Consider the following 24,617-nt stretch of genomic DNA (forward strand, 5'->3'; position numbering starts at 1 on the left):
GACATATAGTAACATGATCGAATTATTAAATAATATTACCTGCGAATTCGCTTCTTACACAAGAAATGTGATCCTACCGTATTTACTTTCAATCTCAGCAGTATTTTGACACATGCAAACGACACAACGCGACATAATTGAATTTAAATCGGCAGTATATATTTTCTTTTCTCTTTCTTAAATTAGACAAAAATAATATTACTGTCTATTTATTATAGGAGCGAAAATTCATGAACATTTCTTAAACGATCAGGCTATTCCTTTGTGGGATTTTTTGTTTACTATTTTTACTGTTAAAATGTATTTCATTGCTATGTAATTATGCTTAATTTTTTTAATCCTCTGTTTTACCTTTTATGTATATTGCAGAAAAAACTAAAAAAAATTAAATAAAAAAAAAAGTTACGTACTAAGCGACGTCTACAGAGTACCAAATGGTCAAAAGGTAAAACTACTCTTTGTGAGTAGTTTAGTCGGATTTAGTTTCCAGACTATTCTAATTCCATACTTGGTGAATATTTGCGTTTTTATAATTTACCCAAATATTTAATTTTGAGGGCCATTTTCAACGAGTTGAAAATAACTAAGTAAATAATATGGTGGTGGTGTCTACATCTCCTTTAAATCTGCATGTAATTTATGTACACAACAACAACAACAAACCATCAGAGAGAATGGAACGTCATAACACTCTATCTTGGCATACAGACCTCGCTTCCTCTACATTCATACATCTTCTCATGCACGCACGCCGATTATTCCTACTTTTGACATGTCCATCTTCAAGTATTTGATGGACTCGATCGTGCCATGTCTTTATCGGTCTTCCTCGTTTTCTGCATCCATCAACATTTGCATCGTAGATCCTTTTGGCCGTTCTTTCGCTGTCCATTCGCTCTACATGTCCAAACCAGCGCAGCACCCCTTTCTTGATTCTGTCAATAATGCATGTCTCAGCCTTACACACTTCACGGATCTCGACATTTGTGCACCTATCATATATCGTTTTACCACACATTCGCCTGAGGGATCGCATTTCGATAGCATTTAACCTACTTTCATAATTATTTTTCCAATTCCATACTTCGCTCCCATACATTAGAGTTGGAACTAGAACTCCGTTGTGAACTGCTAGTTTAGCCTCCTGCGATAAACATTTGTTTGCCAAAGTAGATTTATGTATTTTTTCTTAAATACTATGTATACTGACGGCAAAGGTGATAGAGTATTTTAGTATTTGCACGTTGGTGTAGTGAGTGTCCTGACGAAGAGACGGGTACGTCTCGAAACCGGTAGACATAAAAAGTCGTTAAGCGGTTATATACTAATATTTAAAAACATTATATTTATGCTATACTTATGCAAAAAAAATATGTCAATCGGTTGCTCCGTTGAGACGTGAAGGAAACAGAACCACTTTCGGATTTATAATGTTAGTATAGAAGTATGGATAAATAAATAACATAGTAACTACTGAATAACAAAAATATGGATTTTTATAGGAGCAGATTTGTCTATACAAAAGGGATATCACATACTACGAATACCAAACAAACAAACCATCACGCCGTTTCTCCGTAAGGGTAGGCAGAGAGGATAGAACGCCACAACACTCTATCTTTGCATACAGATCTCGCTTCCTCTACATTCATACATCTTCTCATGCACGCGCGCCGATTATTCCGACGTTTGACATGTCCATCTATAAGTATTTGTTGGATTTGGTCATGCCATGTCTTTCTCGGTCTTCCTCTATTTCTGCATCCATCAACATTCGCATTGTAAATATTCTTAGCCGTTCTCTCGCTGTCCATTCGTTCTACATGTCCAAACCAGCGCAGAGCTCCTTTCTTGATTTTGTCGATAATGCTTGTCTCAGCCTTACATAATGTACGGATCTCAACATTTGTGCATCTATCGTACATAGTTTTACCGCACATTCGCCCGAGAGATCGCATTTCGAGAGATCACACAATACCCATACAAATATATGAAATGGATTAAAAATAGTTGATTGTATTTTCTAAATCAATATCGATATTGTAAAGAAATGTTTTCATATATACCACCAGGCGAGAGAAGTGTGCTTGTCAATTTAATTGATGGATGCATCGAGAAAATAGGAAACTGGATGGCTGAAAACAGACTAACATTAAACCCATCAAAAAGGGAACAACTATGGCTGGCTTCAGCCAGACGGCAGAATTTGATCCAGGATACGGCCCTACCCAATGTAGGGAGTACCGCTTTACCCACCGTTAAACTACTGGGGGTTTTACTCAATTCTGACCTTTCTCTTGACGCTCAAATTAGTAGAACGATAAGTTCATGCTTCTACCAGCTGAGACAAATTAAATGCATACGCAAAAATTTGCCGGTTGATGCAGCCCGTCAATTAATAAATGCGTTTGTAGTGTCTAGAGTCGATTATTGTAATGGTATCTACGCAGGTGTACCAATGAACAAAATGACTCGCCTACAGTCTGTATTGAATACCGCAGCGAGACTTATTTTCGGAATCTCTAAGTTCAGTCATATCACCCACTACTTCGGGAACTACACTGGCTACGTTTTCCACGGAGGGTCGAATACAAACTCTGTTGGCTTATGTATAAATCACTACACAACTCTGCTCCGGAATATCTAAGGGAACTATGCATTCCAGATGAACTAGCTGACAGGCGTCTCACGCTTAGATCAGCTACGTCTACGGCGAGAGGAAAAGTTATTATACCTCTACGCAAACCGCGCACTAAATTTAGTGAACGCGCATTTGCGGTCGCAGGCCCTATGGCATGGAATGCTCTCCCAGCAGAGGTGCGAGGCTGTGAAAGTGAAGTGATGTTTCGGAAAAAACTTAAAACCCACTTGTTCTCTAAATCATTTGAATAAATCCGTAGCATGTGACAGCAAAATAGGTTGTTTTAATTGAATTGCAAATTTAGAAGCTTCAATTAAATTTATTTAACAATAGAATCACTATGTAAAGCGCCCTTGAGGTATGATATTACGAAAATGGCGTTTTATAAGTTATCCATAATAATAATAATAATAACTTTAAAAAAGAAAATATAAAAAAATAGGTCACAAGAAGACATCTTTGGCATTGATAGTTGTGACGTCAAGATTTGCGACGATGTTTCATAAAAATTAAAAAATATTTTTTATGATACTAATAAATAGTTTTATTTTTATTTTACTGTACAGTATTTCATAGTTTACCCTTACTACTTTAAAAATGTAATATAAAAAAGTGATATTTCCATATTGCATAAAATTAAGAGTGTCAACTAATAAATGTATTGGTGTCAATTACATGTATGTTAAGTACTGATTTTAAATTTTCTATACTGGCAACTCATATAGGACTGTAAATATCCGGTTCCTTCCCAAATCCTTCCTATTTCAAATTCTTGTGCTTCTACCGTCCTGTGAGCAAGTCACATGTGAAAATTTGTCTCTCTGATAAATCTTTATCATATACTGCGTCAGCATATTTCGTACAAAGTGAAGTTAGTGTTGTATCAACAGTCTAAATTATACAGTTCATCACCATCTACACGATACCGGTATCCGTGCTGCAGCAATAGTGAAGTGCTCTATATAAGAAACAATCGGAAGAACTTTAAAAGTGAGTAACAATTTCCATACAGTCCACTAAACTCTAATTCCCTCTGTTATAAGGCGAGCTCATACCAATGAATTAAGCCGCAAAATATTTTTCAGTCTACACTCACTTAGAAGGTTGCAAAAATTCTTACCCATTAATACTAAATGCACCCTTGTACAAGCATTACTACTACCCATTCTAGATTACGCTGATGTTTCCATGACTGATTTAAGCTGTGAGCAACTCGATAAACTTGAACGACTTCAGAATACAAGCATAAGGTACATTTTTGGTCTTAGGAAATATGACCACATTTTTAATTATCGTAGGCAACTGCAATGGCTTAAAATTAGACAGCGGAGAGACTATCACTCCCTCGCACTTCTGTTCAATGTACTTCATAGTCCTAACGCTCCTATACACCTGCGTAAAAAAATTCAACGCTTATCAATTCATGGTTCACCTCTTCGTTCTAATTCTCAAGGCACTCTCTTAATACCCATCCACAATTCCTCTTTCTTCTCTAACTCATATAGTGTCCATGCGGCTCGACTGTGGAATCATCTCCCATCCACCATCAAAGATGTTACTACATTCTCTCTGTTTAAATCACGACTGAAGAAACATCTCTTTTCTCTTCCTTAATCTCTCCTCCTTTCCTTTTTCCTCTGTCCTCTTTTTTTCCTTTTTCCAATTGAGTAATAATTTTGATTTAAGGTAATTCATAAACAAATACGTTTATTGCTATTTTTATATACCTTCGGCTTTTTAATCTTTTTTTTCTATTGAATATGTTCTGTAACTTGAATTATAAAAATAAAACTTTTATTTTATTGGTTGGTTGGAAGAAATTGCCATTTGGCAATAAGCCCGCCAATGTACAAATAACATTATAAACAAAAAGTTAAATAAATAAATATAAGTGCTCAATGCCTAAGAGGCATTGTGCTGACAACGTAAAAAACAAACTCTTTAAGGAAAAAACACAAAATATAATAGTCTACACACTACGTCAAAGCAAAATTGTCATACCTCTTGTGTGAGTTCGTCTCCGCTGTAAAGTCCCTCGTCCCTCTCGCACTTGATGTCCTTGACCAGAGTTTCATTGGAACACGAGCTGGAAGCGTAAGCCTCGTCAACTCCGCTAGAACCGCCGACCGAAGTGCTGGCGCGCTCTCTCTTCACGACGAAGAATGAGGCTTCGTCGACTTCCAAGTCTGTATTTTCAATCAAGTACCGTTCGAGATTATCTTGATTCTGTTTCACGTCCAAAAATTTGATGCTTCTTTTGAATTCCTCGAGAGTCTCCGCGGTTTCGGCGTAGTCCGTCAAGTCCGCGAGGTTTTGATCCGTTATGGAATCTCCTCCTTGCATGTAGAAGGGTACGTAATCGTCGATCGCGTTATCATCCGCGAACGCGTCATTTTCGGGCGCGATGTCTTCTTTGGCTTCCCGCTCGATGGTCGTGGGGTTGGCGAAGAATTGAGACACGTCGAACGGAACTGACTGCGCGGAGTCATCTTCGAGCAGAGGTCCCTGGAAGCTCGTCAAATTTCTGATGAACGACGCGGAAAGTGTCAAAGTTGTATCGGGGTTTAAAGTTGCGTGCATTCGTGAAATAGCGTCGTCTTCTGCACTTACCGATTCTTCTTCCGCATCTGGATCGCTGTCTTCTTCCGTTTTGATGGTCACGCACTGCTCCACGTCGTCATTTTCGAGTTGACTAGACGCTAAGTGCTGATAGCGATTCATGTCCTCCTCTGTCGCGGTCTGGTCCGCATTGGGAGTCTGCACGTTGTTGTTTTCAACTCCGTTGAGCAGATACGTCTGTATGGCTTCCCTGGTGGACCCGGAGTTGCCCCATCTGCCCAGATTGTGCAGCTCTTCGAAGACATCCCGTTCGTAGTCCAGCAAGATGGAGTCTAGCGACTTCGGGTGGAGGAAGCGGGATCTCGTGTGGACGCTCGCTATTTCCGGCGCCCAGTCCGTGCCGTTGACGAGACCGCCGGCCAAGATCCTGGCTTCGTCTCTGAGATAGTGATCCGGTCCGGCCCTGAGCAAGGAGAGCATCAGGGCCAATCTGAGCAGTTCTTCCCCGTATAACTTCTTCAGGGCGATCATCTTAATGTCTTTCGATGCTTAATGTTTCTAAAAAAGTCACAACCAGCGTTGATTTTGCAGTCTTGTATGAAATTCGTTGATTTTCCTTGTATGTTTACTTTATTTTAAGTACGTTTTTTTTACGGGTCAAAGTCTTAAGTTACGTATGGGGCACCGAAATGTTTGTTGAGATCGAGCGAATGTTCGGATTGTGTTTATATTTAAATTCACAGCGACATTTTGAATTGTTAATGCGACGCGCGGAGTTCAAAAGTTCATTTGTTATTGGTATCATCAAATACCAATGTTCACGTCGACATCCATTTTGCCATCACTAGGAATTTATCGCCCCGTGAAGACACGAAAACCTACACGCTGAAGTTTTCATTCTGACTCTGCTGACGCAACACATTGAAACAAATGAACGAGTTTTTTTTCGTCGGTTTCTTTTGTTTTATTGTTCGATCACTTCACAATCAGCAGTTTCTTATTAAATTAACTTTTGTCCTGTAATCACTACATCAACAATTGTCCAGTCAGTCGAATAAAAATTCTATGTTCTTTTTTTCTGCAAACACAATTTGATATTGTAATAGGTCGTACAAACATAAAAATGTTAAAAATAAAGATTTTCAGTGGTTTTTTACATTTTTGACATTTTATTCGTTAATAAAAAATAAAAAGAAATTTACGTATTGTAATGATTTATTTAAGATTTATAATTTAGAAATTACTCCGCCCGTGACGTCACGAGTTGCCGTCGTACAGTTGTGCTGACATTGAAAAGTAGAACTCCGTAGCGTCACAATACACTTAAGCGTTGAAAAAAATGACTACCCGGAAACCGGAAATATATCACAACACAACAACGCTGTAACTGATCAATTGATTCGCAAGAACCTGTGACGTAGTTTATTTTGTTAATACATTTTCGAGACTTCGCTGTAAAAATAAGAGTCAAACAGCACTAGAGCGTCACTGCGCGGCAATTATTAGAAATTAATACGAAATATTATTTTCACGGTTTTAGATTTTATATTTCGTACAAATTTTCCGCTGAAATGCAGTTTGACCTTGAATGCTCTAATTTTTACGGCGTATAAGATTTTTTTTTTTTTTCCGTAGAACTGATTTTTCTTATTAATAATAACAGATATTACGCAAGGAGAGACTTTCGCGTCGAATTCAATCTACCGCAGTGCCGAATACACCATTAGATATAAACTTGAAGCTGTTTAATACGCTTGAATTTACAAAAAAAAAAGCAGAAAAAAAAACACAAAAGAGCGTTGTAAAAATGTTCCGCCAAAAACATTTTGAAAAAATTAATTTAAATACGCTTTATTTTCCGGTACAGAGCGCCGCCATGTTGACTTTGTGCGAGTTTTGGCGGGAATAGTCGTGGAAGTGTCAAAATATTTTCGCATTTGGAGCTGCGGTCCAGCGCCGAGCGCGCCCAACACTGGCGGGAGGCGCGGGAGGCTGGGTTATTGCAACGTTCGCGGCAGAAGTTGTATGCAAGACATTAAAAGACTTCAAAAATAGAACGCAATGTCAGTTTACGCGCGTCAAGTTCATTGGAGGTCAATTTTTTCAAGCGGCGTTTAAATAAATTAACATATTATAAAAACACACATCGGGGTAAAAATAACGCCGCCTAACAAAGGCGTCGCTTGTCACGGAACGAGGAACACATGACGCCGACGGGCGAAACCGCAAGACCGAGAAAAATTCTTACGAAAATTGAACGTATATAGTTATGCAGAAAACGGCCACCCGTAGAAAAGTGAAACTGGGATAACAGAACTTTTGTGAAAAGAGTTAATAATCAAATTAATATGTTAATAATTTCCTATTCCGCGTTTACATTCCTTAGCCAAAAAATTTACTTGTGATATAGACATTTTTAATACGACAATTATCCATTTTAAAACGTTCTTAAATGCACTGTTTAAAACTAATTGTTAAAGTCGTAATAAAACATTATTTTTTATGCAATTTTTTCTCTGTTTTTGATTTGTATTATTATTATCCTAACTTTTTCTGAAATTATTATATAAAATATTTTTGTTTACTATACAATATATTATTATCTAATATATACTTACTGTAAACTAATTTTTATTATTCGTTTTTAACATTAATTTGTTAATACCATTTTTTTATACGTATATATGTATATATTCTTTGTATATATTGCTTATCTCCATATATTTTTCTTTTTACTATGTAAAGTTTCACTTTTTATTTTGCATAGCAGTATGCTTTTTATTGTTTCTACAAAAATATAAAAATAATTATATTTTATCCGTCTGTTTTACTATCTTTCTGAGTGTGGGTATCGAAACGATAAAGGAGCCGGCTTTGTTATCAATCGGTAGATAAATACAGACGATCATAAGGCGTACAATTGTAATTGCGTAAAAATTAAAATATTTTTCCATCTGTCAGATTGTCGAAGAAACAAAATGAACATTTCGTTAGTGTTGCCAGGGTAGTAAATTTTTTACCCTACTTTGCTCATCTTATGAGAGAAGAAATGAAAAATGGACCTCGGATTAAACAACTCTGTGGTGGACATTTGACCGACATTATTTTTAAAACATAAAATATTATTTAACATGATGTAAAAATATCCGTTTTATTTCAAATAAAATTTGTTTTATATTTTATGTTTAAAGTTCATTAATTCAATTACTCTTATTAAATGACACTTTGCTTATTTACTCTGTTGTGTCAATCAATATTTCCGCGTGCACAGTAAAATTTGAAAAAAATTAACAGAATGTTTTTTTTTTATACCTTACATTTGTGTTATGACTATATTTTTCCCCGTCGTGCAACATATCGCGGCGACATCACGAATGCGCGCGGCGAAAGTGCGGCATAGTGAGGGGATTTTTGGACACAGTCCGATGTACTCAAATATGATTCTACGCTCCTCCTGGACTATTCTTAATTCTGTGACTCCAATATTTCGTTGGAATAATGTCAACACTCCTAGACTCGGTTCGCGGTGATCAAACTTGTTCGCCTTGAATAGAGCGATTTGAGTTCTCGGTGCATAGGTCGGCATAGTACATAACACATAAAAAGCGTTGAAAGGATTGAAAATGTTCAACGAAAATGTTTAAAATATCTAGATTATCTCTTAAAGAACTGTGGTAAATAATCCCTTTGCGCGCGGTGATGTAACATTGTGTTACCACTAGTAATAGACGGAATATTCTAAAGTTCAGACATTTGAAAAAAAAACATGGAGTCATACTGTTCAATAATTCCTTTTTCATAATTTATGCGAACAAACAATTTTTTCATTTAATTATTTTTTTCAGTTTATTGCTCTGCACACTTCGCTTTTTCAATCTATATCAATTTTTATTTTTATATTTTTTTTATAAAGGAGTTGCATTTGTTTTGCCTTGCTTATTATGTAAAAGGCTTAAAGTAACTGCAAAAGGTATGTTCCTTCTAATTTTTTGACTATAGTGCTCACACTGGTTCTGGTGGTAGAAACTCATACAGAAGAAGCTAGACTATTGACAGGCATAAGCGGATCTTTCGTTCCACTCTGAGAGCGTTCGGCATTTTGTGTCCTATTTTAATTTATTTCAACAATCACCTTTACTATTTTTACCATGCATTATATTATATCAATATAATTACAGTGTTATTACAAAAAAACTTAATCCTTACACAGCACCAATACGTAAACAAGACAATTTATAATACAATTTCTGACAGGACAACAAATTGTGACAAGAATATGTTTAACGCATGACTACTTGTGTGAAATATGGTGTTTTTTTTAAAATGTTTTTTTCAAAAATAGGCTAAATATTATTAATTGAGGCCAATGTTATTAATCGAGGCTAAATATTGTTAAAAAAGGCTAAATATTATTTTATTTATTTATTTATTTTATTAACATAAACGGCAAATCTGCCTTTTATAAACATTTGCCCCTCAATACCCATATCTACGTATTAAAAGTGACAAAATTTTTGTTCCGCCAAGCAATTTTTTCTTTAATTACGATTTATTGAAATTTTTAATCGTTCAGAGTTTGGCACTTTTTTTCATTAAAGCCAATTAAAAATATGATAAAGAAATAAGTAAATTTTGAAGTCGAATTAAATTCCGACATAACTGTCAGTTTGGAAAACGAACAACTAGATGCAAAAAATAATGTCGCTAGATTCTGCCCTATTAACATATAAGAGTATATAGACGTAAGAAAGTGGCCACTTAAAAAAAAATAGTTATTATAGTTTTTCTAAATGAATTTATTTTATTTTATTAACATAAACGGCAAATCTGCCTTTTAAAAACATTTATAATACTAACATATTTGGCTTAATATATATATATTTTTTTAAAACATAAATTTCCTTATACCCAAGATTTATAAAAAAAATTAAACCTAAAAATTATACAAGATTTATATTTAAAAAAATAACCTAAAAATTATATAGCATATTCAGTAAAAAGTTTAAAATAATAAAACATTCTACAGTAATACAACAAGAAAATCATAAATACTGTTTCATACAGCTGGGCAAAGTGAACAAAAAACTGTATATATTGTGAAATGCATGAATAAATAAAAATTATTACCATTCACCATCTTTGAAAAAGTTCAAAAGGTTTGTTCTATAGGAACAATACCCTACACTTAATATGTCAGATACGTGGGAATAACCATTGCCGACTTCATGAAGTCTATTTAATACGGCATTACAAGTATACACTGTCCGTGAATTGTTGCTACAAAATGGTGGCACCTGTCTAGTCATTCTTCTAGGCACCCCGAAGTTGATGAGAGATAATAGTTCAGGGCAATCCCATATTGAATTTTCAATTTTGAATAAATTTAAAAGGTCTATAATTTTTCTTCTATCGTTAAGTTTTAACAAATTTAATGTTTTTAGTAAAAAGCCGTAATTTAAAAATTCATGACTGATTCTAAGTTTAAAATTTATATACCGAGATATATAAAATATTTCCTTCTCTAAGGTATTCTCCATCCCTGTTGTAATTTGTTAATCTAACGACTCCCGAAGGGGGGTCATGTCGGATATACAGATCTGGTGGCTTACAAAAAAAAATTCAAGGCTTTTAAAAAGTTTTGTAATCATTTCGGCGATTTGTTCATGTCCAATCAATTTAATCCCAGGCAGTGAAGAATTCACCTCCCACTTCTCTCAATCCAATGAAGTGCATATTATGTATTCTGAATTACTTTCTTTCAGCACAAAGATGCCAAGGCTACCAGATTAAGGAGAGCTCCTTCGGGCAGCTTTTCTCGTTTGACGACGAGCAAATTTTCCGTGTATGTGGGCACCGCCAGGGAGACTTATGTCCTCAGATGCGGTGTGCGGTATGTGGTGGCAAGTTATCTTCGCCACTTTAAGCTCCCAGGGGTGGTATTCTGAATCTTTTCTACTCCCTAGAGAGTGGTTAATTTGAGGACTTTTATTTTTTGAATGCTACGACACCTGACTTCATAAAATGGCCACACTGATGATTTAAAGTAAAATGATGTATAACACTGTTTAAAAAACGGAAAAAAACGAATACGGTTTGGTCAATTCAACTTAATTAAGTGTTTTGGGTAATGCTCAAGGTCGCAATAATGTTCTAAATAAAAAAAAATCATGTTTAGTTGTTCATATTTCCGAGGCGACGATATACAGGGTGTTCATTAAACCCTGTCACATCCGAAACCACGATGATCAGTATGAGCAAGAAGACATATTTGGTACATTCAAATATTTTTTTAGAACTAACAAAATTTAAAAAAATAAAATATCAAAAAAAGCAAATGGTTGTTTACTTCTGCGGGGGTGAAACGAAGGGGGGAAGGGGGGAGTCTGATTCTGCGCCGTGCTCCCCTCACTTCTCCCCTGCAGAAGTAAGCAACCAATTGTTTTTTTAAATATTTTAGTTTAAAATTTTTTCTTTGTTGTAAATATTTTTTAAATATGCTAATATGTCTTCTTGCCCATACTGATCATCGTGGTTTCGGATGTGACAGGGTTTAAAGAACACTCTGTATAGCTTGATTAGAATGACAGCTGTCAAACTAATGTCATTAGTGATGGGAAATTACTGATCACTGATCAAATCGATTTTATCAGTTATTTCATGCAATCATGAAACTCTGTTTCCGAAAATTGTCATAAAAACGCAAAAACAAGCCTATTATAGAGTGTTTAAGACATTTATTCACCAAAAAATGAGACATTTATACTCTTTTCATGAACAACATCAAATGAGTTATTTTTTTATTAGATCAATTTACATTGATCAATTTGTCCCATCTCTTAAAGTTTTTGCAAAATGATGTAACCTTGTAAGAACGTCGTTAATAATTAGGTTAATTTTAGTTTTTTTTTAGTTTTAAAGCTGATTTTATATATTTATGTTGATTTACGTGTCAAGCCTTGTATTAAAAAAATAAATTAACACGCCAGATACGAATGATTTTTCGTGTCAATATAAATAACTCCTTAGACGTTACTACAAAGTAATGTCATCACTTTTTCTGACAAATGTCATTCTAATCAAGCTATATTTTAAGGACTATAATCACTGCCATTTACCGACTGAAGACTGAATCTGTTTTACACAACACCCGCATGAGCGTCTCGGTCTTCCTTATTTTTTATTTTTTTTATTTTATTTTATTTATATCAACAGTAATACATGTAATAAAAATATAACAAATAACATATACAGAGAATAAAACCAATGACAGATATCCACAGAAATACATTAAATACACGTACAATACATACTAGTGTGTTCGTGTGAGTGTAAGTGAGTGAGAGGGTGGGTGTGTGGGTGTTATATTGGAAAGAGGGTGTCAGGTATCGAAAATATAAATATATATAAAATATTAAAAATTAGAGATAAAATTTAATAAAATAAAATAAAACTTTATTATTGAAACTAAGTATAAGACAAAAAAGTATGTTTTAAGACGCGCATTTTAAATGTTATTTTTGTACAATCAAATGGATCAATAAGGGGAAAGTTCAAATTATAATCACTAGCAAAACGTATAAGTGGAGAGTTCTGGGCATATGTTGGCATATACTGGCACATGAAATAGAGAGTGTTGAGTTCTATCTTCGTGGTCTCTCTTATACAGATGTGTTGCAGAATTAGCGGACATTCATTCCTCGCGTGGCCAGGCTTAATCTTTTTTGTATTAACCATCCAGCATAGTAATAAAAGTTTAAAGAACATCTGTTTAGCGAGCGGAAAATTAGGCCACCTTTTAATAACGTGGCCGAATTTCGAAATGTCCGTTTTTGAACATTTTCGCAAAAATGCTATAATTTATTTATATAGGTCAACCTTGCCAGGGAGCCGCTTTGTTCCGAAACTTGGCAATGCCATCCGTTGCATCTGCAGGAATTTCTGGCTGAGGGGAATAGTCACCCAAGTCGGGGGCATCCGGACGTGCGCCCGTAGGGCACTACAGCCCACATCGAGCCTTGTTCTCCGCGACTTTCGTCTCCGACTTCTATCAACGGCTGCAGCACTCCAGTTAGGCACTTCTGGTGGTTGGGATGCATCATTTTTATGCTGCGGAGGTTCCGAACGCGATCCAGTAGAAAAGGGGCTCAATTATGAGTTTAAAAAAGGCGTCATACCTTCACCTTGACGGTATAGTTGAAGATAAATTCCCTCGAGCGATTACAAAGATATGCTACCGACCCCCCCCCTTCGATTTTGGGTAGAAACATCGATATGAAACAAGGGTAAGCGTACGTCACAGTACACATATCTACGCTCCAAAATGACATAACTTCAATATTACGTCATAGTTGAAGATAAAATTCTCCCGACCGACTGCAAAGATATACTATCGATACCCCCCACCATCAAGTTTTGATGTAAGTTTACTTCATTGGATTGAGAGAAAAGGGAGGTGAATTCTTCACTGACTGGGATTAAATTGATTGGACATGAATAATTCGCCGAAATGATTACAAAACTTTTTTAAATCCTTGAGATTCTTTTCGGAAGCCACCAGATTTGTAAGAGTAATAATTCTCTAGAGAAGCCCTTAAGGCTGTAGTCCGGTAATACGCACAGAAAATGAGAAAAATCATACGATTTTGCCATTTTAAAACTAATGTTTTTTATTAAAAATCGCGCAATACCATTATGTAGGTAATAAAAACATTTATAAGATATTGTTAGAAATTAAATATTACAACCAAAAGTATCTTCTTTAAAAACGGAGAAAAAATTTTTAAAAAAAAGGTTTCAACTAAAATATTTCAATAACTATTTTTTTTTAATATTACCAAAGGCATAATTTTACGTAGAAATAGGAAAATATCACAAAAATTTATGAGATTTAAAATGCTTGTGTTTCTTTTTAAAAACCGAAAAAAAAGATATTTCTACTATTACCTTCATTTTTAATCTATCATCTTTAAATCATTTGAACACATTTTAGTTCAATACTTAGTCTTTATATGAGAATCGAGGCCCCAAAGTTTAGTCTAAATTTGAAATGACGTAATCTGCCGGTCGAAAAGTAATTGTACGAGTATTTTAGTTATATAAAACTTTTAAGTATATTTTTCATTAGAAATACCTTTTTACGGTTTTAAATGGCAAAATAGTATGATTTTTTATTAACTTCGTGTTGTTCATGTTTTTCGTCGTATGGGCGACTCTATTAGGTTATTATTCTAAGACTATTTATTATATTATAACCTAGAAAAAACGGAATAGCAAAAACGTGGATTATTCGTGGTCTAATAGTATCTGTAAGACACAAGGAAACGCTTTATAAATTAACTTCTAAAAAACCAAATGAATTTGCGCAAACATTTCAAAAAATATAAAAATAAACTATCTTGTTTAATAAAATATACAAAAGAAAATTGATTGCAGATTGTCTCAATTGTTCATATCATCCCTATGCAGATGATTTACAATTATATCTTCATTGCAGACCTGAAAACACCAGCAAAGCAATAGAATCGATGTCTAATACACTAAATTGCGTGTCAACATGGACAAAAGAGTATGGTTTACTAATAAACCCGTCTAAAACACAAATTATGTTTGCAGGTAGTCAAAGATTGCTTAGTAAGCTAGACATACCTTCACTTAATCCTCTTATTGTCAATGGTACCAATATTCAGTACAGGAAATCCGTAAAAAATCTAGGAGTACTAATGGATGAACATCTCTGCTGGCGAGCTCATACTAATGAATTAAGCCGCAAAATATTTTTCAGTCTACACTCACTTAGAAGGTTGCAAAAATTCTTACCCATTAGTACTAAATGCACTCTTGTACAAGCATTACTACTACCCATTCTAGATTACGCTGATGTTTCCATGACTGATTTAAGCTGTGAGCAACTCGATAAACTTGAACGACTTCAGAATACATGCATAAGGTACATTTTTGGTCTTAGGAAATATGACCACATTTCTGACTATCGTAGGCAACTGAAATGGCTCAAAATTAGACAGCGGAGAGACTATCACTCCCTCTCACTTCTGTTCAATGTACTTCATAGTCCTAACGCTCCTATATACCTGTGTGAAAAATTTCAACGCTTTTCAGTTCATGGTTTACCTCTTCGTTCTCATTCTCAAGGCACTCTCTTAATACCCATACACAATTCCTCTTTCTTCTCTAACTCATAGAGTGTCCATGCGGCTCGACTGTGGAATCATCTCCCATCCACCATCAAAGATGTTACTACATTATCTCTGTTTAAATCACGTCTGAAGAAACATCTCCTTTCTCTTCCTTAATCTCTCCTCCTTTCCTTTTTCCTCTTTCCGCTTTTTTCCTTTTTCCCATTGAGTTATAGTTTTGATTTAAGGTAATTTATAAACAAATACGTTTATTTCTATTTTTATATATTTTTAACTTTTTGATCTTTTTTCTTTCTATTGAATATGTTCTGTAACTTGAATTATAAAAATAAAACTTTTATTTTATTGGTTGGTTGGAAGAAATTGCCATTTGGCAATAAGCCCGCCAATGTACAAATAACATTATGTACAAAAAGTTAAATAAATAAATAAAAACTATTACAAGAAAAAACTTGAATTGTCTGAAAATAATAGCAAAAATGTGTGGAATATCATAAACGAAATAATAGATAAACAATAAACATGCAAAAATAATGAAAAAATAATAATGAAAAAAATTACATGAAAATTCTGAATTACATTCGAATGAACACCCACGAAAAATTGCAAATATCTTTAATAAATACTATTCGAATGTTGGAAAAAATCTTGCACAAGACATCTCATCAAAAACTGCAATCGGATTTTAATCAAGTTTTAAGATGGTCACATGATTATAGCCTAACAATAAATATAAAAAAACGAAAGCGTTACACATTACGTCCCCATATAATAGACCAAAAGAAGATTTTTTCATATATGCACACACTCACGAATGCTTGCATATCAATCTGCAAGACTGCAAATGCACAAAAATAGACCACGTATCAAAATATAAGTATTTAGGTATTATTATAGATTCCACTTTTAATTGGGAAGAACGGATAAAAACAGTTTGCAATAAGCTAAGAGTTTGCCTACTTAACATGTACCATTTAAAAACATACATACCATACCCAGTGCTGAGACTAGTTTACTTGGGGCTAGTTGACCCAATTATTCAATATGGATTAAGAATATGGGGATTAAGTTTTAAATCTTATACGGATATCTTGAACTTACAGGTACAAATTTTAAAAATTATCGTACCTGTAAAAATAAAGAATGAGGCAAAAGACAACAATAAAATATTATTTGATTTTGTTAACGTTTTGCCAATTAACAAACAGTGTCAATATAAGATAATGACAGATCATTTCCTCGATTGCAATTTTAAATCCAAAATAAACCACCAGATCATGACCCGACAAGTATCGGCACAGCAGCTGATGGTACCACGACAGAAAAACTACTATGGTGACAGAACAATGAAGTGAAAATGAAAATCGTGAAGAAAAAGACCTAATTTCATTAAAAAAAATAGTCAAAAAATTATTAAACAGCAAGTGAAACTTAAGTGTATAAATATATTTTATTCTTTAATTATTATTAAACTATGTACTTACTTATAAATTTAAAAAAAAATGTAATTTAACCCGCAGACAAGCTTCGGCTTTGCGGGAACAAAAATACAATTTTGTATGTTACTTATTTGTTAAAATGAATAAAACTTAATAAAAAAAATAAAAAAATCAAATATAACTAATACATTTACATTACAATACATTTTTTTTGCACCACTACAGGCCAGGAGGCCTAATTACAGTGGTGAATTACATCACAGAGCACCCAGGCTTGAGAAAAATCACATTTTAATTTTTGTGTTCTCACCGGGAATCGAACCCGGAGCCTTCCGTGCGTGAATCAAGCGTCTTGACCACTACACCACGGAGGCCGCCAAAAAACTCGTACAAATTCGTACACTAATAAGGAACGCGGAAACACTCTTAATATATTTCAAAGCACCACAGATAGTGAAATAGAGGAAATTATCAATAGTATAAAAGGAGGTTCATCTCGGGGTTTCGATGGAATTTCGGCTGACACATTAAAACACATTACCAAACAAATTTCGACACAGCTAAATCATATAATAAATATAAGTTTCAAAAGTGGTATATTCCCATCCAATTATAAGAAAACGATTATAACACCAATATTTGAAGCAGGGAATCCTGAAGAAATAACTAACTACCGTCCTATTTCAGTAATTTCAAACATGTTAGGTTTCATAATTCGAATGAGTAAACACTTTGATAATCCAAAGGCCCTTATTTCATTATATTATACATTTGTCAGAAGCCATTTGGAATACTCCTCTCAGATATGGAATCCCCAGTATGCCATATATATAAGTAGAATAGAAAATATTCAAAACAAATTTATAAAGTACCTTAAATACAAAACCGGTATTTCTTATGTATGTACTCTCACTGCCTCCACCTTCCGTGGAATCATTTCTCTACAATACCGCAGAGTGTGTGCGGACCAACTACTGCATTACAAAATTATGACAGGAATGGTTGACTGTACAGAGCTGCTTGGTTTAATAACAATACATGTGCCAGCCAGGATTTGTAGACGGTACCACCTGTTTCATGTACCAATAAGTAAAACATCGTATGTTAAAAATGCTTTTTTTCGTAGGACTTTTTCAATGTACAATACAAAATTTAAAAATATAGATTACACAAACATTACTCTGTCAGATTTAAAATTTACACTAAAAATGTATTATGTAACTTAGTAGACATTATAATAATAAATATGTACATCTCCCCCCCCCCCCCTCCTTATCCTCTCTTCAAGCATTTTTGTCCTTATCCCGCCCAATTTACAGTAACTTAATGTTCTTAAAATAAATATTTAAAAAATATTTGATTATTGAGTACATGAAAATAACATTTTTGTATGTATTTATTTGATATGTAATATATTTTCTTTACTAACTTTGTATAATATGTGGAAATCTGTTATTAGTTCTGAGTTTATACACTATACCTGTTTGTTTACTAAAAATATGTATGTATAACTGTTGATTTCCCAAATAAAATAAAATAAAATAGCTAAAATATTTGAAAAAATTGTTAAAAAAAGGTTGAATGAATTTATAAAAGACAATAAATTGATCCACAATAATTAATTTGGTTTTATGGAAAATAGAAGCACTCAGGATGCTATTGCAAAATTATCCTCATATATTCATAATTCATTGGACAAATCATTATATATTTATTGACTTAAAAAAGCATTTGATAGTGTATCACACAAAAAACTTATTTCAAAATTAAAAGATGTGGGAATGGATGGGAAAACCATTGAATGGCTAACAAGTTATCTATTCCAACGACCACAAATGGTAAAAATAAAATTTGCGTGTAGTCAAATTGAGACTTGCGATTTTGGAATACCTCAGGGTACGGTGATAGGTCCGCTTTTATTTATTCTCTATGTCAATGACATATTTTGTCGATTTAAACTCAAAAATAATATCATATGCCGATGATACGGTTGTTATAGTTGAGGGAGTTAACTGGAACTCAGTCAATTTAGTAGCTAATGACGTTATAAATAAATTGAAATTATGGTTTGACAAAAATATATTATCTTTAAATACGGAAAAGACTACAATCATCCCATTTTTTATTAACAAAACAAACTTAGATTCAGTAGAAAAAATAATTATTCACCAAAGCAATTGCAACAAAACTAACTGCGATCTTCCATGTTCAGTACTTGATACAACAGATAAAATTAAATATCTTGGTGTATACATAGACCAAAACTTAATATGGAAAGACCATATTATCAGTGAACTAATTAAACGAATTAGATTATCGAATGTATATACATATTTATGAGATTAAGGAATGTTTTAAAAATCAATAATTTAAAAATAGCTTATTACTCAATTGTACAATCTTTGTTACAATATGGTATTGTAGGATGGGGTGGTGCATACGTCAATATATTAAACCCTCTCAAATAGTACAAAGATTAATTATCAAAGTAATTTTAAAGAAACCTTCAACATTCAATACGGAAAGTCTATTTAAAATATTTAAGGTTCATACAGTAGACACGCTTTATAAAATAAATTCTATTATACAAATATACAAAAAAGAAAAAAAAAAGAATTTGAAATGAATAAGTCACTCAGATACCAACATAATACCAAAATTCCATACAAGTCATGGTCAAAATAGCTTTGTCTTCGAAGGTGTAAAAAATTATAATAATCTTCCTAATGAACTAAAAACTATTAAATAATATATCGATAAATAAATTTAAAGTTAATCCAAATAAATTTTTTGAACTCGTGTAAAAACAACATTAAATTTTAATTAGTATGAATGTATTATTGTATTATGTTTATTCTTTATATATCCTATGTTTTTATTTTTTTTTTCATGTTCTCGTAATAAAATTATATAAACTCTTAAATAAACAACTAAAACAGTGTAAGTCACTCTCCAAGCACAAGAGTTAGTCTCTTTTTTTGGAGAGTTACAGTGATAACATTTACTAGATGCGTAGAAGTAGTTAAGTTTAGAATTTTACAAAAACTTGTACTTTTTATAGAATTTATTAATAGTAAAAAAAAAAAAAATCTCAAATTTGTAAATAACTGAGTTTTGAAATTTACAGCAGACATATATTACAAGTTAATATTATCGTTTAAATACGCAACTCGTCCTCTAACGAACAAAGCATTTTAGCTCGAGATTGTAAGGCGTGGGCGTGCTTAGCAAATTCAAGTAAAAGTGATTCATTTTATTTTACAAGAATTAATTAGGTAAATTTATATCGAGCAGGGTCGTTTGTAATGTCACAATTATATATGAGAGATGAGGAATTCACAGGGAAGGGTATTTACTCCAGAGTCCTAACGCTCCCATATTCTCTGCGAAAATTTTTAACGTTTATCAGTTCATGGTTTACCTAAACCACGCCAATCTATCTTCATTCCACACTGTGTTAGTGTTGAAGAGATCTACGAAAAGCCGGAAGATCTATCCCAAATAATTCCAAGTCGTATGACGAATCGACTAATCTACACATTCTGCCCTTAGAAGATTTTAAATTCTGGTGACGTGGTGCACCAAGCACAGTAATTTCTTATAAAAATATGTCAATCGAAGCTAAACTGACAGTGCACAACGGAGTTTTAGTCCCGACACTTGTGTATGGAAGTGAAACTGGCAGAGGAAGGATGAAAGCCGAGTGAACGCGGTTGAAATGCGATCTCTTATACGAATGTGTGGGAAAACAATGTATGACAGGGTTACGAATGATGAAATCAGGCGAGAGTGTAAATCTGAGTCAAGTATGATTGATAAGATTAAGAAAGGGTCTCTGAGATGGCTCGGTCACGTAGAACGAATGGACGACGAAAGAATGGTAAAACAATTATATATGGCGAAAATGAACGGTAACGTGAGACGAGGACGACCGAGGAAGACGTGGCATGATCAGATAAACCAAAATCTTAAGTCTGGTCGTGTCAAAAGCAGACAGAACCGAAGGGCATGTATGACAAGGTGTATGAATGTGGAAGAGGCTAGGGAGTCGAATCCAGTCTTTGTCTACAAAAATTTGGACAAACTCAAAGTATTGAAGACAGATTAAGACTATTACTACTATCATCACGCTATTTCACCGTAGGGGTAGGCAGAGAGAATGGACCACCACACACGTCTATCATGGCATATATTCCGAGCTTCTTCCACATTTATACATCTTGTCATACACGCCCTTCGGTTCTGCATGCTTTTAACATGATCAGACTTAAGATTTGTGTTTAACTGATCATGCCGCGTCTTCCATGTTCGTCCTTGTCTCACGTTACCGTCCATTTTCGCCATATATACTTGTTTTTACCATTTTTTTGCCGTCCATTCGTTCTACATGACCAAACCATCTCAGAGACCCTTTCTTAATCTTATAAGTTATACTTGACTCAGATTTACACTCTCGCCTGATGTCGTCATTCGTAACCCTGTCATACATTGATTTCCCACACATTTGTCGAAGAGATCGCATTTAAACCGCATTCACTCGGCTTTCATCCTTCCTCTGCCAGTTCCATGTTTCACTTACATGCATAAGTGTTGGGACTTAAACTCCGTTGTGCACTGCCCGTTGAGCTTCGATTGACATATTTTTATTAGCAATTACTGTGCTTAGTGCCTTTCAACATCTTTTTCTACTCTTCCATCTCTTGACAACATACTTCCCAGATACATAAATTCTTCTATTTGTTTAAGACATTCGTTGTTTACATTTGTTATACAGTCAGTAACCACACTTCCCCTTTCAAATACCAGATGGGGTAATATAGATGGGGTCGAACTTTAGTCCTTAAAATATAGCTTGATTAGAATGACAGCTGTCAAACTAATTTCATTGGTGATGGGAAGTTACTGATCACTGATTAAATCGATTTCATTAGTTACTTCATGCAATCATGAAACTCTGTTTTCGAAAATTGATATAAAAAACGTAAAAACAAGTCTATTATAGTGTGTTTAACACAATTATTCACCAAAAAATGAGACATTTATACTTTTTTCATGAACAACATCAAATGAACCATTTTTTTATTCGATCTAATTACATTGTTCAATTTGTCCCATCTCTAACGCTTTTGCAAAATGACCTTGTAAGATCGTCGTTAATAATTAGGTTTTATTTTTATTTTTTAAAGCTGATTTTATATATTTATATTAATGTTGGTTTATGTTTCAAGCAATGTATTAAAAAATAAATTAACACGCCAGATACAAATGATTTTTCGTGTGTCAATGTAAATAACTCCTTTGACGTTACTACAAAGTTATGTCATCACTTTTTCTGACAGCTGTCATTCTAATCATGTGACATTTTAAGGACTATAGTGAGCAGTAAAGAGTTTTGACGGTATTCACATTTTTAAAACCCGTCGTCATTCTCATTTCTAAATATCACGCGTAAGTGTGTGAGTTTAATGTATGCGTAGAGTTTGAATTTTAGTTATGTTTACAGTTATAACGAGGTAATAACTTAAATGAAATTACTTGCGTAGTCTTCTGGCCGCGTTTTTAAACAGCTAATTTTGCCTCCCGCTACAAAAAATTGTTCGATACAGATATACAAGGTGGTTTTATACAATATTGCGACACTTCTCTGTCTCTGGCTTGGAACCTTAAGCGTAAGACTGATCACCTTACCTTCCTGTGACAAGATTAAGATACGCTGCATGTAATGTTCGAGTACAGTGCCTTATGCACAATCAGTTGCGGATAAGGGTTTGACGATTTGACGTTTTTTTTTGGTATCGGAAGTAAGTTACTTAATAATATGCAATATTGTATGCCAAATCATCGCAATAAGACCGCCAAAGTCCTTGATTATTTTTTCCACAAAACGCCATTAATTATATTTTCTAATAAATTAAATAAGTAATTAAGAAGATTTTTCTTTTCCAAAATATAATTAGTTTGTCCAAATTTTTGCAAACTGCATCACATTCATGTAACCAAATTAAATAAAAAACGGTGTATAAGGCCACTTAAATCAGCCAATGACAGATCTTAAGCCCAGACTTCTATATTCCCTTTTATAAAATGTTCTTCATCTTTGTAATATATTAATATTGAATCCAGTTCTTTCCCATAAAGACAAACTCAAAATAATTACATTTTATTTTGAAGATTTGTGCTGAAAACAGACACAGCAGATTTTTTTATCGCTTCTGCGTTCGAATTTAAAATTTTGAACGTCGAAATGTCAAACGTCAAAACTGACGCAAGACGAGCCTATTGGTATTCTCGCGAACCAACGAGAATCTATCAGACTCTGATTAGAAAACCGACCCAAGCCATTGACCGCAAAAACACAAGATTTAAATATAAATTGGTCACAAATAAGCGAAAAAAGAGAAATTATTCCACAAAGTTCTAGAAAAATAGAATCGCTCGACCGTGATCGCCCATGTGACACTTCCAACGCGTATTTTACTCCAGCTATCAACGCGATAACAGGGCGCATTTCAAATAAACCACTTTTAAAAGATAAGACGGAAATTTGTTACATCGAGCATCAAAACAATCGTGTAACAAAGACTCTTTGTTTGTCTAAAATTAGCCGGAAAAAACATCGCAAATCGCAACGAATTTGCGACTCGAAAACCGAAGAAAACTCGCGAAACATCATGTTTTAATTCACTATAATACACGCACATGAGCGTAACACGCATATAGTACGAAGAAACACTAATTTACAAGCGTAATTATCAATTTTGACATTAGAGAAGGCACTGTCAGACAGATAACCCTAAAAACAGGCACTTGTAATTCGTTATTTTTCACTGAATTTACGCACAACCGCGGCAATAATTATTCGGATTACTACAGGTCGAATCCTTATTTACCGTTTGAAAGCGCGTCTGATACACTATTTCACAATGTTTACGCGATATGACGTTTCTAAGTATCAACTAAAAATACGAGACTCCAGCCAGTTCTGGCACGGTTCTGGTGATCGTTTAGCAACTAACTTCACGGCGGACACCCCGCTGTCAACGTCACATGACGCGCGAGATGGCGATACGGAGCGAAAGAGACGCAATGTATCCAGTGTAGCAAGCGAGAAAAAATTACGAAACTATAGCGAGAATTTATTTCTGTTATTAATTTTTTCTAACCGGATTTTTTTCTTGTTTACCGAATATTTTTATCAGGCAGATGTAATTGCACGCTTTTTAACATAAATTTGGGTATATTATATAAGTTTTTATGATAACGATTATAATTATGTAACTACCGTAAAATGGGGCTATTTGGAATGAGAAAATATTTTTTTCTGATTACCATAAATAATAATTCATCAAAGCTATTTTTTTATATTCTCTTTTGTTTTTAGTCGCAACTATGTGTTCAAAGGTGTGCTCTTATTGCTTTGGCGTTAATTTTTATACATATGCTTTAAGTAATGTCCCATCTCTGTTGCAATCAATTTCTTTCCATGTTTCCAACCGTATTCTGAACACAAAAGCGTGCGTAGATAACCCCTTTTTAATGTGTATTTACGTACTAAATACACGCTAATAGAGCGATCTCTTCACGCGCAATTTCGTTCAAAATACCAGGGTAGGTATTCCAAACGCTCTCGCGGCCGCATTATATCGCGTAATTACATTTTTTAATTTTTTAATTTTATTTTATTAGGTAATTCAACAAAGATACATGCTAGAAAAAATACAATTTGAGAGCATTCGTCGATACAATTTTACATGCATATATATCTTCAATTATAGAATTACACAAAATAGATTTATACATTAAGTTGTAATACATGTTTTTTTT

At 33.9% G+C, this 24,617-nt stretch overlaps 1 protein-coding gene across 3 annotated transcripts; it reads right to left on the reverse strand.

Annotated features, from left to right (window-relative positions):
- Positions 1–4,529: 4,529 nt before the first annotated feature.
- Positions 4,530–23,806, reverse strand: LOC148282234 (uncharacterized). Of its 3 annotated transcripts, none has more exons than XM_088225405.1 (2): positions 23,684–23,806; positions 4,530–6,278 (listed from the first exon to the last, which is right to left on the reverse strand). In XM_088225405.1, exon 2 carries the CDS (start codon positions 5,729–5,731, stop codon positions 4,637–4,639), a length of 1,095 nt encoding a protein of 364 aa, XP_088081531.1. In that variant the 5' UTR covers positions 5,732–6,278; positions 23,684–23,806; the 3' UTR covers positions 4,530–4,636. The 3 variants fall into 3 exon arrangements, 2 of the variants coding, with proteins under 2 accessions (XP_088081531.1, XP_088081532.1); XM_088225406.1 differs by lacking the exon at positions 23,684–23,806 and adding an exon at positions 7,049–7,174; XR_015822142.1 differs by lacking the exon at positions 23,684–23,806 and adding an exon at positions 23,493–23,631 and having other exon boundaries at positions 6,154–6,278.
- Between the last annotated feature and the right edge of the window lie 811 nt (positions 23,807–24,617).

The sequence above is a fragment of the Micrasema longulum genome, unplaced genomic scaffold (assembly GCF_059751315.1).
Source record: "Micrasema longulum isolate JH-2025_06_02 unplaced genomic scaffold, ASM5975131v1 h1tg000356l, whole genome shotgun sequence".
Taxonomy (NCBI): Eukaryota; Metazoa; Arthropoda; class Insecta; order Trichoptera; family Brachycentridae; genus Micrasema; species Micrasema longulum.

Bases quoted from the DNA above. Each gene is read 5' to 3' on its own strand.
- LOC148282234 (XM_088225405.1), bottom strand. From the start codon at position 5,731: ATGATCGCCCTGAAGAAGTTATACGGGGAAGAACTGCTCAGATTGGCC.